Source organism: Festucalex cinctus, chromosome 3 (genome assembly GCF_051991245.1).
Source record: "Festucalex cinctus isolate MCC-2025b chromosome 3, RoL_Fcin_1.0, whole genome shotgun sequence".
Classification (NCBI taxonomy): Eukaryota; Metazoa; Chordata; class Actinopteri; order Syngnathiformes; family Syngnathidae; genus Festucalex; species Festucalex cinctus.
The window spans coordinates 21,904,447-21,919,871 of record NC_135413.1 but is presented as its reverse complement, the minus strand read 5'-3'; the positions used below and the strand labels follow the sequence as shown (position 1 = coordinate 21,919,871).

Genomic DNA, 15,425 nt, shown 5'->3' with positions numbered 1-15,425 from the left:
ATTCCTTTATCACATCCCACCATGCACGCTAAGTCTATAAAATATATTTATTCATGCATTTTATCTGTGGTAACTTCTTGAAAACAAACACAGAGTTGCTTTGCGTGATCCCAAATAGTGATTTCGTGGAAGCTCCTCCAAGTGCAAACAGGGTTTCGGACTACTCCCACTATTGGACAGCTGTATGATGAGGACGTGTAGAGTCATTCTTGACTGACAGCTTTTATTGTGTTGACCAAAGGAGGACAGCAGACGCACCAAAATGCCTGACAGCAGTTTTGATTAGCATGTAGACAATTTCTGACTTGGCAATTCTTGTTCATCAGGATTGGCTTTGAACACGTTAACTGAATATCACATTGAATAGAGACGGCTTGGATTTACTCCCTCGTTGTATGTCCAGATATCTACACTAACACTAGATTCTTAATAGTTCAATCTTGTGTATGTTCACACCCCAAGGTGTTGCTTAATAATAGAAAAGTAAGAAATCAAAAGACAAGTTACCTGTTCCATCCCTTGACAGGACAACATAGACGTCACACTCTATTGTAAGAGCTTAGTTTTCTATTAGCATGAAAGCATACAAAGAAAACAGCTAGCGTTAACACATATGACTGTTTCCTTTGACATGACAGGTTAATGGTTCCTTGGCAGTGATGATCCTAGTTCTGAAAGCAAAGCAAACAAATCGTGCCTATTTGGTTTGGTATGGCTATTTGGTTTGAGATTACTTTGACATAGCAGTTCTATGTCTTAGTAGTCATTCATCTAAGAACTTCATATATAGATGATTAACTTTTGCCACGGTGTTTAACTGTTTCTCTTCAGAAAAAAAAACAATCGTCATGTTAACTATTACCAGTGTGACTACTAACCTAACCACTACAGTGCACTCACTGTACAACACTTTGGTATCAGAGATCATCAGGTTTGCCGAGGTAAATGATTATTATTGTTTATATCTATTGATGTTTCAACATAGAGTGGTCGTGTTAAGCTTTACTACACACGTAATATGATAACGAAACAGAGATGTGTGGTGTGTTCTGTTTTGTGCCACATCAGAAACAGTCACCGACCTTTCACAGCGAGAGCCATCAATTTGTCCATAGGGGGCGCCATTAATTTCAACTGTGACGCGCCGATTACACGAAGAAGATAAAGATGACGTTCTGATATTGCGCATGCGCTCGCGGTTTAACTTGCAGGATGGAAATAATTTGAAAAGCCGTCTACAGGTACTTTGATTCCGATGCTGCACCCAATGGATACCGATTAATTATGTCTTCCAAATTAACGGTAACCATGGGTGAGTCGAAACTTCAACATCTTAGGCGAGCACCCGAATAACTGCTACAAAACTCTTGCCAATGGCTAGCAGCTAGCTAAAGTTGTCCATTGAATTCCTGTAATTCTTTCATCACTATAAGGAGATCTGAATTTTTCTACACATTGCCTCTTAAAATGTCACTTACTAGCTCAAACCTTATCACGGACGATCAACGTTTTCTCCCTTTAGTTTAACCTCATTGATGGTTTGTAGCCTAAAATGTGCTCCTAGGAAAAAATAAACAAATAAACTAAAACTAACTACTCATGATGTGAGATTAATTGAGGCATACACACTGAAATTGTTTTGTTTTTTGTTGTTTTTTTTTTTTATGACTTAATATATTCGATATGTTAAGGACTGTAGAGTAACATACTCTTAACAAATACATTACTTAATACACATTCTATACTCTTTCTAATTTCAGATTGCAGTATTGATGGTGCAGAAGACGTAGCAAGTGAGACATACTCACCACAGAAAGGAGATCCCTCTCCAGAAATGGAACGTAATCCATCGCCTCCTCCGGAATCAGCCAATGGAGATGAGGCTGAAAATGCAGACGCTATTGGAGATACGGTGTACAGCAAGCACTGGCTTTTCAGCACACTCTCTCGCCTCATCCAGGTTACAAGACAAAATTAATTCTTTGCAATCTTCTGTGTGAAACTTTGGGAAAACAACTCATTGTGAATGTGTACATGATGTATCATTAATCTAAGAGTTTTGCAACATTACTCTCTTTTTATGTCACACTGTAATCACGACACGTGTGTCCTTCAGGTGGTCACAAAACCTCCAGAGGAGTCAGATGGTCAGATGCAGCTCACTGATGATGAGGAAGAAGATCTGTGTAAAGTTTGGGACATGGCAATGGATAAGGTGCATGCTTCATGATTGTTCAGCATCCTTTATTGTTCCTGATCTGTATAATGATGGCTGGTTAAATGATATCATTCATTGACATGGTGCATATTAATCTTACAACATCAAAGGGATACATTGTGAAACAAGCATTATATATGTTGCTTAAAAATGCTTCCTTCACGTGAACACGCAACAACTTTTTTATTTTTTATTTCACCAACCACTCCGCACACCACATGCATTCCCACCCGTGCACGGAGAATAAGATAATCCATTGCACCACCTAGTGTGAGATGCAGTGTCATCATTTGGCAGGTGTTATTGTAAATAATGTATTATATTTAATTGTTTCTATTCACTAACTGTATACAGGACGTGGCTGGTTTCCTGCAGGAGTTCAAAGCTCCAGACATCCTGCTTGGAGTGATAGCCAAATCTGGTAATCCACGTCTGACAGTGAGTGCTCCTGTGATACCTTTTCAACTCTGCAACATTTAAATTTTCAACCCGTGAGCCTGAAGGATGTATTAAAGCTCTTGATTATCCTTCCTTAGGAAATTTGCGTGGGAATACTGGGGAACATTGCTTGCTTTCCGGACACTTGTTTGACTCTAAGCCAAAATGAAGATTTGGGGTAAAAGACATAACCTACTTTCATATATATATATGCAAATTTGTTGGTCATCCTTTTTTTGATGCAAGACCTTGGTTGTCCACAGAGCTGTGCTGTTGCTTCTGTTTGGGGATTCTGATCCGCCAACCCTTCTAGAGACGAGCAGGTGTCATGAGCATGTTCTGAGAGGGAGTCAGACAACCCTCAACAAATTGATCATTTTCTCTTGTGATGTTTGCAGATTGATTCTGACCTGCGTTTCCCAAAAGGATGTCAGTTCACTTTGGCTCCAGCGAATAAGACAGCAGACGTCTGTGCGCGGCTACCTACTCTTCATCATGTCCAGTTCAACCAACAGTATTTATCTTTATTTACTTATACATAATGCTGCAGTGCTATGTGCTCTCACCATCCACAAGGATAGCTTTAATTGTACAGTGTATTGAGACACTGAACAAAATGGGCCTGTACAAAGATTACTACAATAGTAAGAGGCCAGATATTTTTTACAGATGAACAAGTAAAAAATGTAGAGTGCAGTATGATATCAAGCAGTTTTTCAAGATGCCATCTGGTTTGCGTAAGATGACATAATTTCCACTTGACTTGAGCCAAATAAAGTAAAACGACAATCATTGTGATCCATTATAAACACACATCATTTCATGAATGTCACAAACCAAAAAACACACAAACCAAAATAATAATGACATGGATCATTTTTTTAGGTTTATGTAATGTTTTGGCTGGTCTATGTGTACATTAAGCATAAGGCATCTCCATCGTGTATAACATGTGATGCAGTAATACAACATTGTGTCCTCGTCAACAACTCTTTGTCTGCTTTGTAACGTTGATTGCTGACGTTAGTGGCACTGTTTTTACAGCGGACCTGCTCGAGAAGGTCGGTGAGCTCGTTGACAAGCTGTTTGACCTTGATGAGGAGCTGATGAAAAGTTGGATCACAGCTTGGCCTAGTGAGGAGGGCGATGATGGCGACAGCTGTCTGGATTTAGCCCCATGCCTTCTTGAGGCTGCCAAGCAGCTTAGGTATGAGTCTCCATCTGAAAGTGTAATAAATGTGGGTAGCACTTGGCAGTATTGTCATGTACGTTCACTTGTCACGGCTTCAGGTACACCTGCTCAATGAGATTTCATATCAGTAATAATAATAAGTGATTGATACTGTCTTCTTAAATATATTGACTTATCACAATATTTATTATTTTTTGTGTTGTTGGGGTATGCAAAATATTGTAAATTCTACTCTCTATAACGTGTTGTGCAAACTACAACCATAATTATTCACATCTTGCTAAATTATACTTAATACAATTTTTTTGGTACAGGTGCTGAATTCTATGTACTGTACCTAATTTGTGGCTGTCTGCTGATTCAAGTGTCTTACACAGTAACTGCTTTAGTTTATATTTGCTTTTTCTCAGTTTTTTCTCATGAATGTATTAATTTTCACAGATCAGAGAGTCCAAATGGCTTGGAAGTTTACCTTCATATCATGCAGCTCTTAACTACTGTAAATGAGGGCATTCAAATGTTTGGTAAGTACGAGAAACCAGTTTAATGCGCCTCACTGAACAGTGAAACAGAAATAATTGTCCCATTTGTTTCTTTCAGCTTCCAGTGAAGGACCAGGAAAAGCTGTATGGAATTTTGTGTGTGAGGTTGTCTGTGATGACCTCTGCCAGCCAAATGATCTTGCAGTTGTTCTGCAGGAGCAGAAAGATGCTTTGGTGCAGGCCTTCTCTGTTTTACAAGCACTCTACGGATTCCAGGAACAGTGGAGCAGCACAGATGATAAAAGTGAGTGTAATTGGCCATGCAACAATTGCTGAAGATCTCAAGCAGCATGCAGCTTGAGTGTTTTTTGTATTTATACATATTCATTTATATTAAAATGGAGTGCATAATTATGTAGTACATTCAATGTCAATTCAGGTGTTTCTTAGTTCTCAAAAGAGAGACAGGTGTACTTTTTTTTTTTTGTAAAGCGTCGCCTATTACCTTTGACATTGTATTTCAAATAGCCACACAGCTTCAAATGTCCACTTAGCGTAATGCAAACAAGCAATGCAAAATGCCAAAGATGGACTAAAAGCATTGATGTTCCATTAACCAACATTAAAGGCTCAGCAAAACATAAACAATATTAAAGATGCGTATATTATTCATCTGCTGTGACAAAACGACTATTGCAGGTTTGAGTTGTCTTGTATACCCATATGTCTGGATTATACTGCCCCCAGGTGGTCAAGACATACACACCAGAAGGAGGAGCACCATTGCAATGAATCTATCATGATGCATATTTAAGAAGCACAGTATTATCAAGGTCTTTTTTTTTTTAATTTAAAAACACATTACAAAAAAAAGTTTGTCTTTTTTTTTTTTTTTTGGGTGGAGATAGACGGGAACAGATTAAATGGCATTTTCATTAATTTCATGGGGAAAGCTGATTTGCTAGTCTATTGTGTGAGAAGCGAGGTCACATAATTAATTAAAGTGTTAAACGTGTATTTTAAGGCATCACTACAAATAGTTTTAAGCAAATATACGGGCTTTAGACTAATGTTTTTAACTAGGAGCACCGTGGCCCCTAACCTGAAATTTTATGGGGCGCAAATAGAAAATTTAGGCGGCATACACTATACATCAACATCTGTAAATTTTTACATTTCCACTCACTTTTTACTATATTACTGATAAATGGGCTGAATTGTGGAGCAGGAGTTTGTAAGCATAAAAAATAATTAAGAATTAAAAAAAACAAATCAATGATACTATACAGTATACAGGTTGCACAGGCACGAGTAGATGAAATGTAAAATGCCGCCATTTAGGGGCAATTTGGATCACTGAATATGTTGTTGTTTTTCTCTGAGGTCTGTCTCTTCTTGGAACCATTTTGCGGGTGATACAATACCAGAGTGAACACAAAGAAGGGCCCAACAATAAGGAAAATGCACAAGATGAGCAGCTCCCGACTTTATCAGACATCACAAGTGAATTTCTGTCAGACATATGTTGCCGAACATCCAAGGTAATGCTCTAATATTAACAGTAAGACTTAAGATTATTTACGTGCCGAAATATTTTATAATGGGGGAAAAGAAAAGACTAATAAAGATGATTGTGTGTTTTTGCAGGACACGGTAGCAGTCTTAGTAAAGAGGGGTTACCTGACGGAAAAGAACTGTCTAGCAGCTTTTGGAAGTTTGCTTCCCAACTATCAGAAATCAGTAAGTGAACTTATCTTCCCACATAAGCTCATAACTTTTTTTTTTTTTTTTGTGATAATTTCTCAAAAGTCGTAATACTTTTTAAATTTGTTTTTGCACAAGGTAAGCATCAGGAAGGCTTTCAAAGATTTGCCATATTATTTATTTATTTATTTTTTTAAATATTTTTTGTGTGTCAGGTGAGGACATGTGATGCTGCAAGCAAACTGCTCATGTGGAAAATTCAAACATTTTGTTTCTCTCATAGTTTCAGCACCTGCTGCTCATGTTATCCCAAACGGATCCTGAGTTGGCTGACAAGGTGAGGGAACAGTTTCCAGTCTGATGGCTGCCGCAGGTCAGTGTTGAAGCCCGCGCTTGGACAGTTCCGTATGCTTTTTTGTGGAAGCATCTCTTCCCTCTAAACCTGCCCCAGTCCTAATATTTGACTTTCCATTGGAGAGCCACGTTCATTCATCCAAGGCAGTCCATATTATTCTTAGTATTTCCCTTCATTTTTCATTGTTTTGTAAAGGTTGATTTTGTAGTTTGTGATTATTATTATTATTTTTTTTTATCATTAAAGATGCTCTCTTTACTGTAAAGTTGTGTGTCAGTGTGATGCGTGACCTTGAATTAAATCAGATAAAACCTCTTAAGCATAGCAGCCATATAATTGTGTCAAATGAAAAATTAGTTTAAAAAAAAAAAAAGACCTGAGGATGTCACCTTCTCTACATTAGGAACATCTGCTCAATACAAAGAATTCTGACTTTACAAAACAAATGCTCGGTTTTGACTGACATAGTAGAAGAACTCCTAATGTATCATTATGCTTATTATTGTGGTTATAGTTTTATCATAATGTTTTCCATAATATTTTGATTGTCTTTAGGTACCTGTGAGGTCCAATTGAGGTGCGTATGATGCAAAGTGATTTATGACACGGATTAAATGAGTATCTCTGACGGTGTCAATCAAAACTAAATATTGCTTTTTACTTTTTGTATGTATGTGTCTGTAAAACCGTTAAATAAAATTGATTTTCAATACCACTGTTTTTTTCCACACCAATACCTACTCGCCCATCCCGAAATAAAATATATAACATATATAATATAAACTGTACACTACAGCCTTTTGAACCTCATTCTTTCTTTTATTTCTTCATGTATGAGGTGAACCTCACTGAACTGGTATTGAGTCATCTCCAAGCATATGAGTAATGGTGGCAACATCAAGTGTTTACCCGAGGGTGACAGTCACCCAGTAAGGACAATAACATTAGATGAAAGGCTCAATACTGGCAACAATGAGCTCATTTGCTTTCCAAATGCACCATTTCGTCCACTCATGACGAAGAACAGGGCTGCCTACGTATTACCGGCGCGCTTACCGTGAATATAGCAGCTTTTTAATTAAAGCTTGGATTGATATGTAGAACACTCTTTCAAATGCAAATCTGGAGATGGCGATCATGTAAGCTGGGACACGGATCACCTCATGGAACAAAAATCCAGTTCTTGCTTTTTTACAAGAGTATCATAACTAGGCTTGTGATGAGCATCGATGACCATGTTCACAGTCACGTCCTGTTATGTCGTGTACGCATAGAATGATTCAGATAGAAACATGCATGGCCTTTAAAGATGGCCGGGCGCTCGGACCTTAGGCGGCCCTTGTGGGCGAGTCACGTCAGCCAGATGAGGGTGAAGTGCAGATGCTTGCCGCTGCCCTGCCAAACATGATCGTCGGCCTGCCAGTCTTCGGCGCCGTGTGATATGATCCGACGCCATGCTCACGTCAAGGTGCCGATCCGCGTCAGGTTGTCCAGCTGACGCTGATGTCTGATGTCAGTTATTAACTTGTCGCTTTTCGCCATCACCCACGCTGTGCTTTTTCAGTGAAATTTCTATTTTGATCTTTTTGTCAGTTTATATGCGACAAACTTTTGTACATGTTATTTTGTGATACGATTCCAAGTGAAATGTTGATGGGATGAATCACATCTGACGTTACATTTATTTATATATATATATATATATATATATATATATATATATATATATATATATATATATATATATATATATATATATATATATTAGGGGTGTGAATTGCCTAGTACCTGACGATTCGATTCGTGTCACGATTCACAGGTCACGATTCGATTCGATACCGATTAATCCCGATACGAATTTATAAGTCGATTGTTGCGATTTTTTTTCATTCAAATTTAGAAAATACTAATCAGTAAGCTTGTAGAGTGTAAGATTTATATGAAAATGTATTATTTATTTATCTTATAGAGGTTGTAATCTGTTTCATGTTTGAACAGCATTAAAATAAAATATTAAGGCTTCATGTTCCGTTCATATAACATTCTTCCATGCTCAAGGTGTGAATCCTAACCCGAAGTCAGACGTTTTGTTGAATATTTTTCCATTAAAAATGGAAGTTTAAAAATCGATTCACACACACACAAAAAAAAAAGGCAATGATGATAAGACGTTGAATACGTTGAATCCGAATACCGAATGAACAATTCTGAGCTCTTAAAAAAAAAAAAAAAAAAAAAAAAAAAAAATCGATTTTTTTTTAATTGAATCGATTCGAGAATCGCGCGATGTAGTATCGCGATATATCGCAGAATCGATTTTTTTTAACACCCCTAATATATATATATATATATATATATATATATATATATATATATATATATATATATATATATATATATATATATATATATATATATCACTTTATCGTTACATTCCTAATAGTGACTGCTGGATTTAAAAGAAGAAAAAAAAGATTTATCTTTGATTTAACATAACGGCTATTATTTTTTTGATCTTGAGTTTTTCATAAATAAAACAGGACAAAAAAAAAGGATTAATACATTTGCATTTAACTTTTGATGATCTCCAGTTGCCATCAATCCCGTGCGCGTGTTGTGTGTTATTTCCACTATGAATATGGCAGGTGTTTATAAGCGTGGCTGTGCCCTGTCCTTGTATACACGATGCTTGTCACCAAGTAGCAGATGCCGCTGTTTGCTGTGCAATGAAAGAATTGGAGCTAATTAAAGAGACGGAAGGAAGTGCACGCAGGCAGGCCATTCACTGTTCTCATTAGTTTGTTGTTCAAACAACAGCCAGGCTCATTTGAAAAGAGTGGAATTCGATTCAAGGTAATCAGCTGGAGGACCTTGAGTTCACTGTGGAAATTCAAATAGCATACTTTCCTTCATGGGGATTTAGAACATCACATGCTAAGAAGTGTTCATATAATTTTTTTTTGTCCCTGCTGTTGCTAAATAAAAGGTGAACATTTGACACCCACACTGATTTAATACTGACTATGATAATTGCCAGTATAAAATCAATTTCCATCTGATAGTAGGCCCACCAATCAAAACTTTGCTTTATTCACTTCTCCACCACTCTTAATGTCATAATATTGTGCATATGAACAGTAAGTAATATTGTAGCTATTGTGTAGGTTTTTATTCTGTCATGTACAAAACTAAACAGTTAAAGTAGCTGCAGGAATAGGCCCACTTTATGCAACTTACGTAATGTACTTGCTAATGTCTTTGTTAGTGGATTCTTAATTTTGTGCTCTATTCAAAGTACAGTGTTTAATCAGTCTTGCAAGGCTTATGCCACAGCTGCCCTAAATGAGCAGCATTAGAAAATCATTCTTTTCGTGTATCTGTAATGGTTATGAAACTTTCAAAGGGAAGACCCTTTAATATGTTGTTTTACTCCAACCCTCAACTCCAAACTAGTCTAAACATGGCACTCTGATTAGTATTGCGTTTGTGGAATATGAATTACGCATCAAAATCCACCTGTTTTTATCTATTTCGCGAGGTGGCTATTTTGCCACTTGCTGTCGATTGGATTCAGGTAATGACCAATCACAGCTCACTTGTTTTCTGAGTTTGGTCATGTGGCTTTTGCAAGCTCAGCCATGACCAACTGTGATGTAATTTTCAGCCGACAGCAAGTGATAAAATGGCTTCCCCCTGAGTGGACAAAAATGAGTGTATCTTGTTACTTTATTCATGTTCCACAAACACAATATTAATCAGAATGTCGCGTACAGACTAGTGGGGCTGCATAAAACATTATTGTCAAGAAAATGTTTGGGTTAACGTCCCCTTTAATCAAGTTAAGAGTTTGTCATATTTGTTAGAGATTGGTGACTTTGGCAGGAACTTTAAATCTCTACTTTGTGAATTATTAATGTATTATATAGATTTCCAATGTCCAGTCACATATAATCAGTTTTCAATTTGTAGTGAATGTGTTGGGCAGCGCCTTGAGTGAGATTAGCCATCCAAATCTCCTGTAGCTTGACGCTCAGACACCGAGCAAATCCTCCCTGATTAAAGTGAACAGAACTGGGACAGACACGTCTGCGACACAACATCTCAGACGAGAAAGTCATTCTAATCAGGTCTTTAATGAATCTTCAAAACTTTACGTTGTCAAATAAGCGAGTGGGTTTTTGTCATGTATTGGGAAAACCGTAACACCGTGGCTGCGTGGCGAATGAGGAAACCCTTTGTTGCCATAAGTGGTCGTGCGTCATATATGAGATGTGTGAATGTATGAAGTAGTCTAGTTTCTCATTATGTGACTGTGGAAAAGCAGAAGAGCCTCTTGAGGAAGTGAAAAATCAATATTGAGGTCTTGTTTTCAGGCTAGCTCATATTGAACACAAACACTACAAACATCCTAGTTCACAAAGACTAATTTATTTATACACCACTGATTTAATTCGATTATATCCTTCAAGTTCATTCTGGATTCTCCAATGAGCCACCTTATTCATAAACATCAGTCTGGGCCTTCTCCGAGTGCTTCTGCTCTTAAAGCAACTGTCAGTAGGTGTCAGATAACACAAGCAAGAGCACATCATTAAAGGAACACCGGATCACAAAGAAGCACAAATAAATGACATCTGCTCCTCATCAAAACAGGTGATCAAAAGCTTGGATACAGTGATGACTGAAAGTACGTTTTAAAGTTGATCTGGATCCCACGTGATTCTGCACAGACAACCTCATTTGAGCGTTTGTGCGTCATTTGGGAAGGCTGAATCTTGCAGGTCAAAGAAAAGAATCTGAACCTGGTTGTTAATTATGTGTACTAATTGTCAAGAGAATTCAGGGAATTAACATAACATGTTAAGCTGTTTATTGCTTTATTTCAATGTGGTTATGGTCAGGACTGGACTGGCACAAATAATCGGCCCTGGCATTTTGACTTAGGCCCGCTGGCCCAGCCCGATTCCTGAGGGCCCTTGGCTACCACGTAGCATTACAACTGATGTTTATTGGTTCAGTTTGATCTCTATTTTTAAAATGGACAAATGGGCTGCTCCTTCTAAATCGTGGGCCGGTCTCTTGAGGTAAAATGGAGGAAAATTATCATTAAATAGCACCACATCGGCCACAAAGGATACGGGCCCACCTGGCATCTGCCCTGTAAGCCGGATGGACAGTCCAGCCCTGGTTATGGAAAGGAAACAAAATACATTTTAATGCCAAATATGTCATTTTTTTCTGCTAAAATAATGTTTGTGCCATTATTATTTTTAATTAGAATCACGATTCAACCTATTATGCAATGTGTTTATTTCCTCATTGTTAAAATTGACAAGAACTGCTTGGAGCCATACTGAGTCATAAGTCTTATAACAGCTTAGATGTAGAATATAATTATGAATTTTATTGCTGTGTTTTGCAGCCTAGACAATAAATATTATATTTGTACATACTCCCTGTGCATGGGAAACACTGATTTGGGGTGGCATGGCTCAATGATAGAATGGTTGCTTGTCTCCGAACTGGGAGGTTGTGAGTTCGATCCTCACCCCTGGTGACCCTGTCAAAGTGTCCTTGAGCAAGACACTGAACCCTAATTTGCTCCCAGTGAACCTGGCAGCAACTGACCACTGATGTATGAATGTATGGGAGAATGTGAGGCTTTGTAACATGTTTTGGGGCACCATATGGTAATGTTAATTTTATCCGCCATTTTTAAATTTAGTTCCATTTTTCGTCCAATTTCAGTCACGTTTGTTAGTTTTTATCACAGTTAGTCAACCTCATCCCGTTTTTATCTAGTGCATTTTTAGTCGACTATAAATCTAGCATTTTAGTCCAAGAAAACATAATTTTATTCGTCTAGTTTTAGTCAACAAAAACTGTCAATGTTTTAGTATATATATATATATATATTATATATATATATATATATATATATATATATATATATATATATATATATATATATATATATATATGAAAAACAGTTTGACACATATTTACACTGGGTATTTGGCTCCATGCTATGAGCAAGCAGTTTAGCCAGCATTAGTTAGCGGTCGCATTAACATTATTGTTGGAACGTTATAGCCGTTGGATTAATGTTGCACTACAACAATAATTGACTTTTTTCTTTTTTCTTTTTTTTTTTACTTTCACCATGAATCCACCTCCTGTCAGTCCCATGTGTTTGTGCATGTTGCACTTTCTAACTGCAGATTTGAAAGGGGATGTGTCACAGACGTGACAGTTTAGCAGAGACAAGATTTTGCTAAATCATATATTTTTTGTCTCGTTTTTGTCCATGAACTAAAATGTCGTTTGATTTTAATGAAGTTTTTATTAAGTGAAGTACATTTTCGTCTCGCCTTCATTTAGTCAACGAAAATGCAGACTGTTTTAGTCCCAGATATTGTTTATTAATGAGGATTTTAGTCTAGTCTAGTCTTGTCTAGTTTTAATCCAGTGAAAAATGTGTGTTGACAAAATTATTTTTTAGTTTTTGTTGATGAAATTACCATATATATATATATATATATTAGGGGTGTCACGATTCGCCAACTCCACGATTCGATTTAAATTTCGATTTTGGGGTCACGATTCGATTTTTTTTTCGATTTTTTTTTTTTTTTTTTTTTTCTCCGCTCCCCCACTTTATAACACAGAGGCATATGCTTCTGTAGGCTAAGGCTAGTCTATGATCATTGGTTCTATTCATTGTACAGTAAATCTTATTTCAAAAGATCGGCTACATATAGGTGATGCAATTTCCATATTATTTTTGTGTAAATTTATGTAATATATGATAATTGACATTAGGCAGGAATGATCAAATTCAAAGAATTTATTTACAATATAAAGTTAACCGTCTTGTTCTTACTGAAGTGTAAAATAAAAAATAAAAAAACAAAAACAAAAAGTCACAGTGGGTGCCTGCCATCTATTGACTGTTTTTGGTTACAACAGTGTGCTGTGCGTTCCTCTTAAAATAATGTGCAATGTGCAACAACAACAAAAAATATATTGTATCCAAAGTCATGGAACAAATACAGCCTGAACAAACTATATCCCAACATTTACAGTTGCTGGGCATACTGTAGCGTGGTTCAAGTACACTAATTAAATGTTTGAATCCAGCGTTTTCCAAGGCTGCAGGTCTGCTGCTATAAATAGACCTATGGATCTGGCGTTTCGCGCGAGCTGAAGTGTGTGGAAGTTTCACTGTAAATGAGGATGAAATAGTTGGTTGGACCGTTGTTTTCCCACTTCTAGTTGAATTTGATAAATCTAAATCTTTGTGATGCCTGCGTAAATGTCCCGTCATGTTTGTCGTGTTTCCCGTTGTTACGGCTGGCGGCTCGGGCCCGCCGCCGGCTCCGCTCCCCTAGTATGTATGTGTGTGTTTGTGTCGGCTGGTGCCCGTATAATGGTACTTCAGTTTGAATGCGCCAGCGCGACACTCTGATTGGAGGACTGTGCCAGCGCGACACTCCGATTGGACGACTGTGCCAGCGCGACACTCCGATTGGACGACTGTGCCAGCGCGACGCTATTGTGTATCCGTGTATTATACCCCTATTGGTTATTGTTGTTTCTCCTCCGTTCTGTCAGTTCTGTCAAATGCGGTTATTATTTGTTCACCTTCCACTTTCACTCCCTTGTCAAACCCCTGCCTGAAATTTCAATTAAAACTACTCAGATGTTAAAGTCGACCCGTGTTTATCTACTCTATATTTTCTGTTATTGTGTTACTTCCCTTCCCCTTGACGAGCCGGGCGTAACACCGTGGCCGAGTACAGTACGCGCACATAGCATATCTTGCAACTGTGGTCTTTTTATCGACAACGTGAACGTTGTCGACATAACTCACCGGGAACGCAAAATGTTTCCAAACTGGTGACGAGAGAAGCGGGAGCGGCTTGAAGCACCATTGCTGTGTCTGTCCGCGCTTGCCATCATGACTGCAGGAGAAGTCAGCTAACAAGTGCCGTTAGCTAGTAGCTGAATGGCTGCGTCTCATTTGCTTTCCTGGGAGGTGGCGGTGGCGGCGGTGGCGGCGGGCGCGGGGGGGGGCATCGAATCGTGTGTCCTCTCTTCTATTTCGATGCTCGAAATCGTGACGTAATTTCGATCGATTTCGATAAAAAATCGAAATCGTGACACCCTTAATATATATATATATATATATATTTTAATAAAGGTCCATTTAGCATTTCTAATGTGTTAATGTTAAGCCAGATGTGTTTTTAATGCTCTCTAAAGACCACCATTTAACACTTGTGGTTCCGAAAGAGCATTTAAACACGTGTTAGCTCTCACATTATTGTTGACTTCTGTTCAAAGCATTAATCAACAAGAAGTGCTGGATTCAGCTTCTGACGCAAGGAAGTCGGGCTCGCTGCTTCCTTGTTTGTGTCAACCACCTGTCCCTGTCACGGGTGACACAGGCCAGACCCCAGCATGTGCATGAGCCACTTGGACCACAACACCACAATCCCAGTCGTCATCTCATTTGCTCATCTACAGCAGGTGAGCGCGGCCGTGTTGTTTTAAGTATCTTAAGTCTTGCACACATTTTAATTGGCCTTTTTCACTGATTGCTTTGATCTGATTAAAAGGCTCACTGTGTTCGAGAAAGCAAAACACGTAGATTATTGGTGTCATGTGCACCCAAACCCGGAGCTGCTTACAGTGCAGAGCAGTGGATTTTAAAAAGGGGGTGGGTGACATATTGGGATCACCGCACAAAGAAGGCAGGTGGTCCATACCTAAATCCTCTTAAACCTTGACCTCCTTTTAGCTAAACAACAGGAATGAAATACAACACAAGAAGGTTTTTGAACATCATTGTCAATCTATGCTTAAAAATGTTGGATTTTTTTTTTTTTTTTTTAACCCAAGTGACTTCTCAACCATGAAAAACATTTTTTTTTTATTGTTTGCCAAAATCAGGCTTTGTGATTAGCCTTCAACCTTACTTAAAAAAAATAAGATGGCACTTTATTCCCCACAAAATATTACGTGAGTGATGCT

General features: G+C 37.9%; 1 protein-coding gene across 2 annotated transcripts; it reads left to right on the top strand.

Annotated features, from left to right (window-relative positions):
• The first annotated feature begins 1,172 nt into the window (after window positions 1–1,172).
• Window positions 1,173–15,413, top strand: saal1 (serum amyloid A-like 1). 2 transcript variants are annotated; one of them, XM_077516669.1, is made up of 14 exons: window positions 1,173–1,312; window positions 1,761–1,960; window positions 2,117–2,215; window positions 2,573–2,656; window positions 2,755–2,834; window positions 2,920–2,979; window positions 3,055–3,170; window positions 3,701–3,863; window positions 4,290–4,372; window positions 4,449–4,634; window positions 5,714–5,871; window positions 5,978–6,070; window positions 6,318–6,407; window positions 14,736–15,413. In XM_077516669.1, exons 1-13 carry the CDS (start codon window positions 1,285–1,287, stop codon window positions 6,393–6,395), a joined length of 1,428 nt encoding a protein of 475 aa, XP_077372795.1. In that variant the 5' UTR covers window positions 1,173–1,284; the 3' UTR covers window positions 6,396–6,407; window positions 14,736–15,413. The 2 variants fall into 2 exon arrangements, with proteins under 2 accessions (XP_077372795.1, XP_077372794.1); XM_077516668.1 differs by lacking the exon at window positions 14,736–15,413 and adding an exon at window positions 6,945–7,070.
• The last annotated feature ends 12 nt before the right edge of the window (window positions 15,414–15,425 follow it).

Bases quoted from the DNA above. Each gene is read 5' to 3' on its own strand.
- saal1 (XM_077516669.1), top strand. From the start codon at position 1,285: ATGTCTTCCAAATTAACGGTAACCATGG. The intron at 2,835-2,919 runs GTAAAAGACATA...GGTTGTCCACAG, and splicing joins AGCCAAAATGAAGATTTGGG to AGCTGTGCTGTTGCTTCTGT. The intron at 4,373-4,448 runs GTAAGTACGAGA...TGTTTCTTTCAG, and splicing joins TGAGGGCATTCAAATGTTTG to CTTCCAGTGAAGGACCAGGA.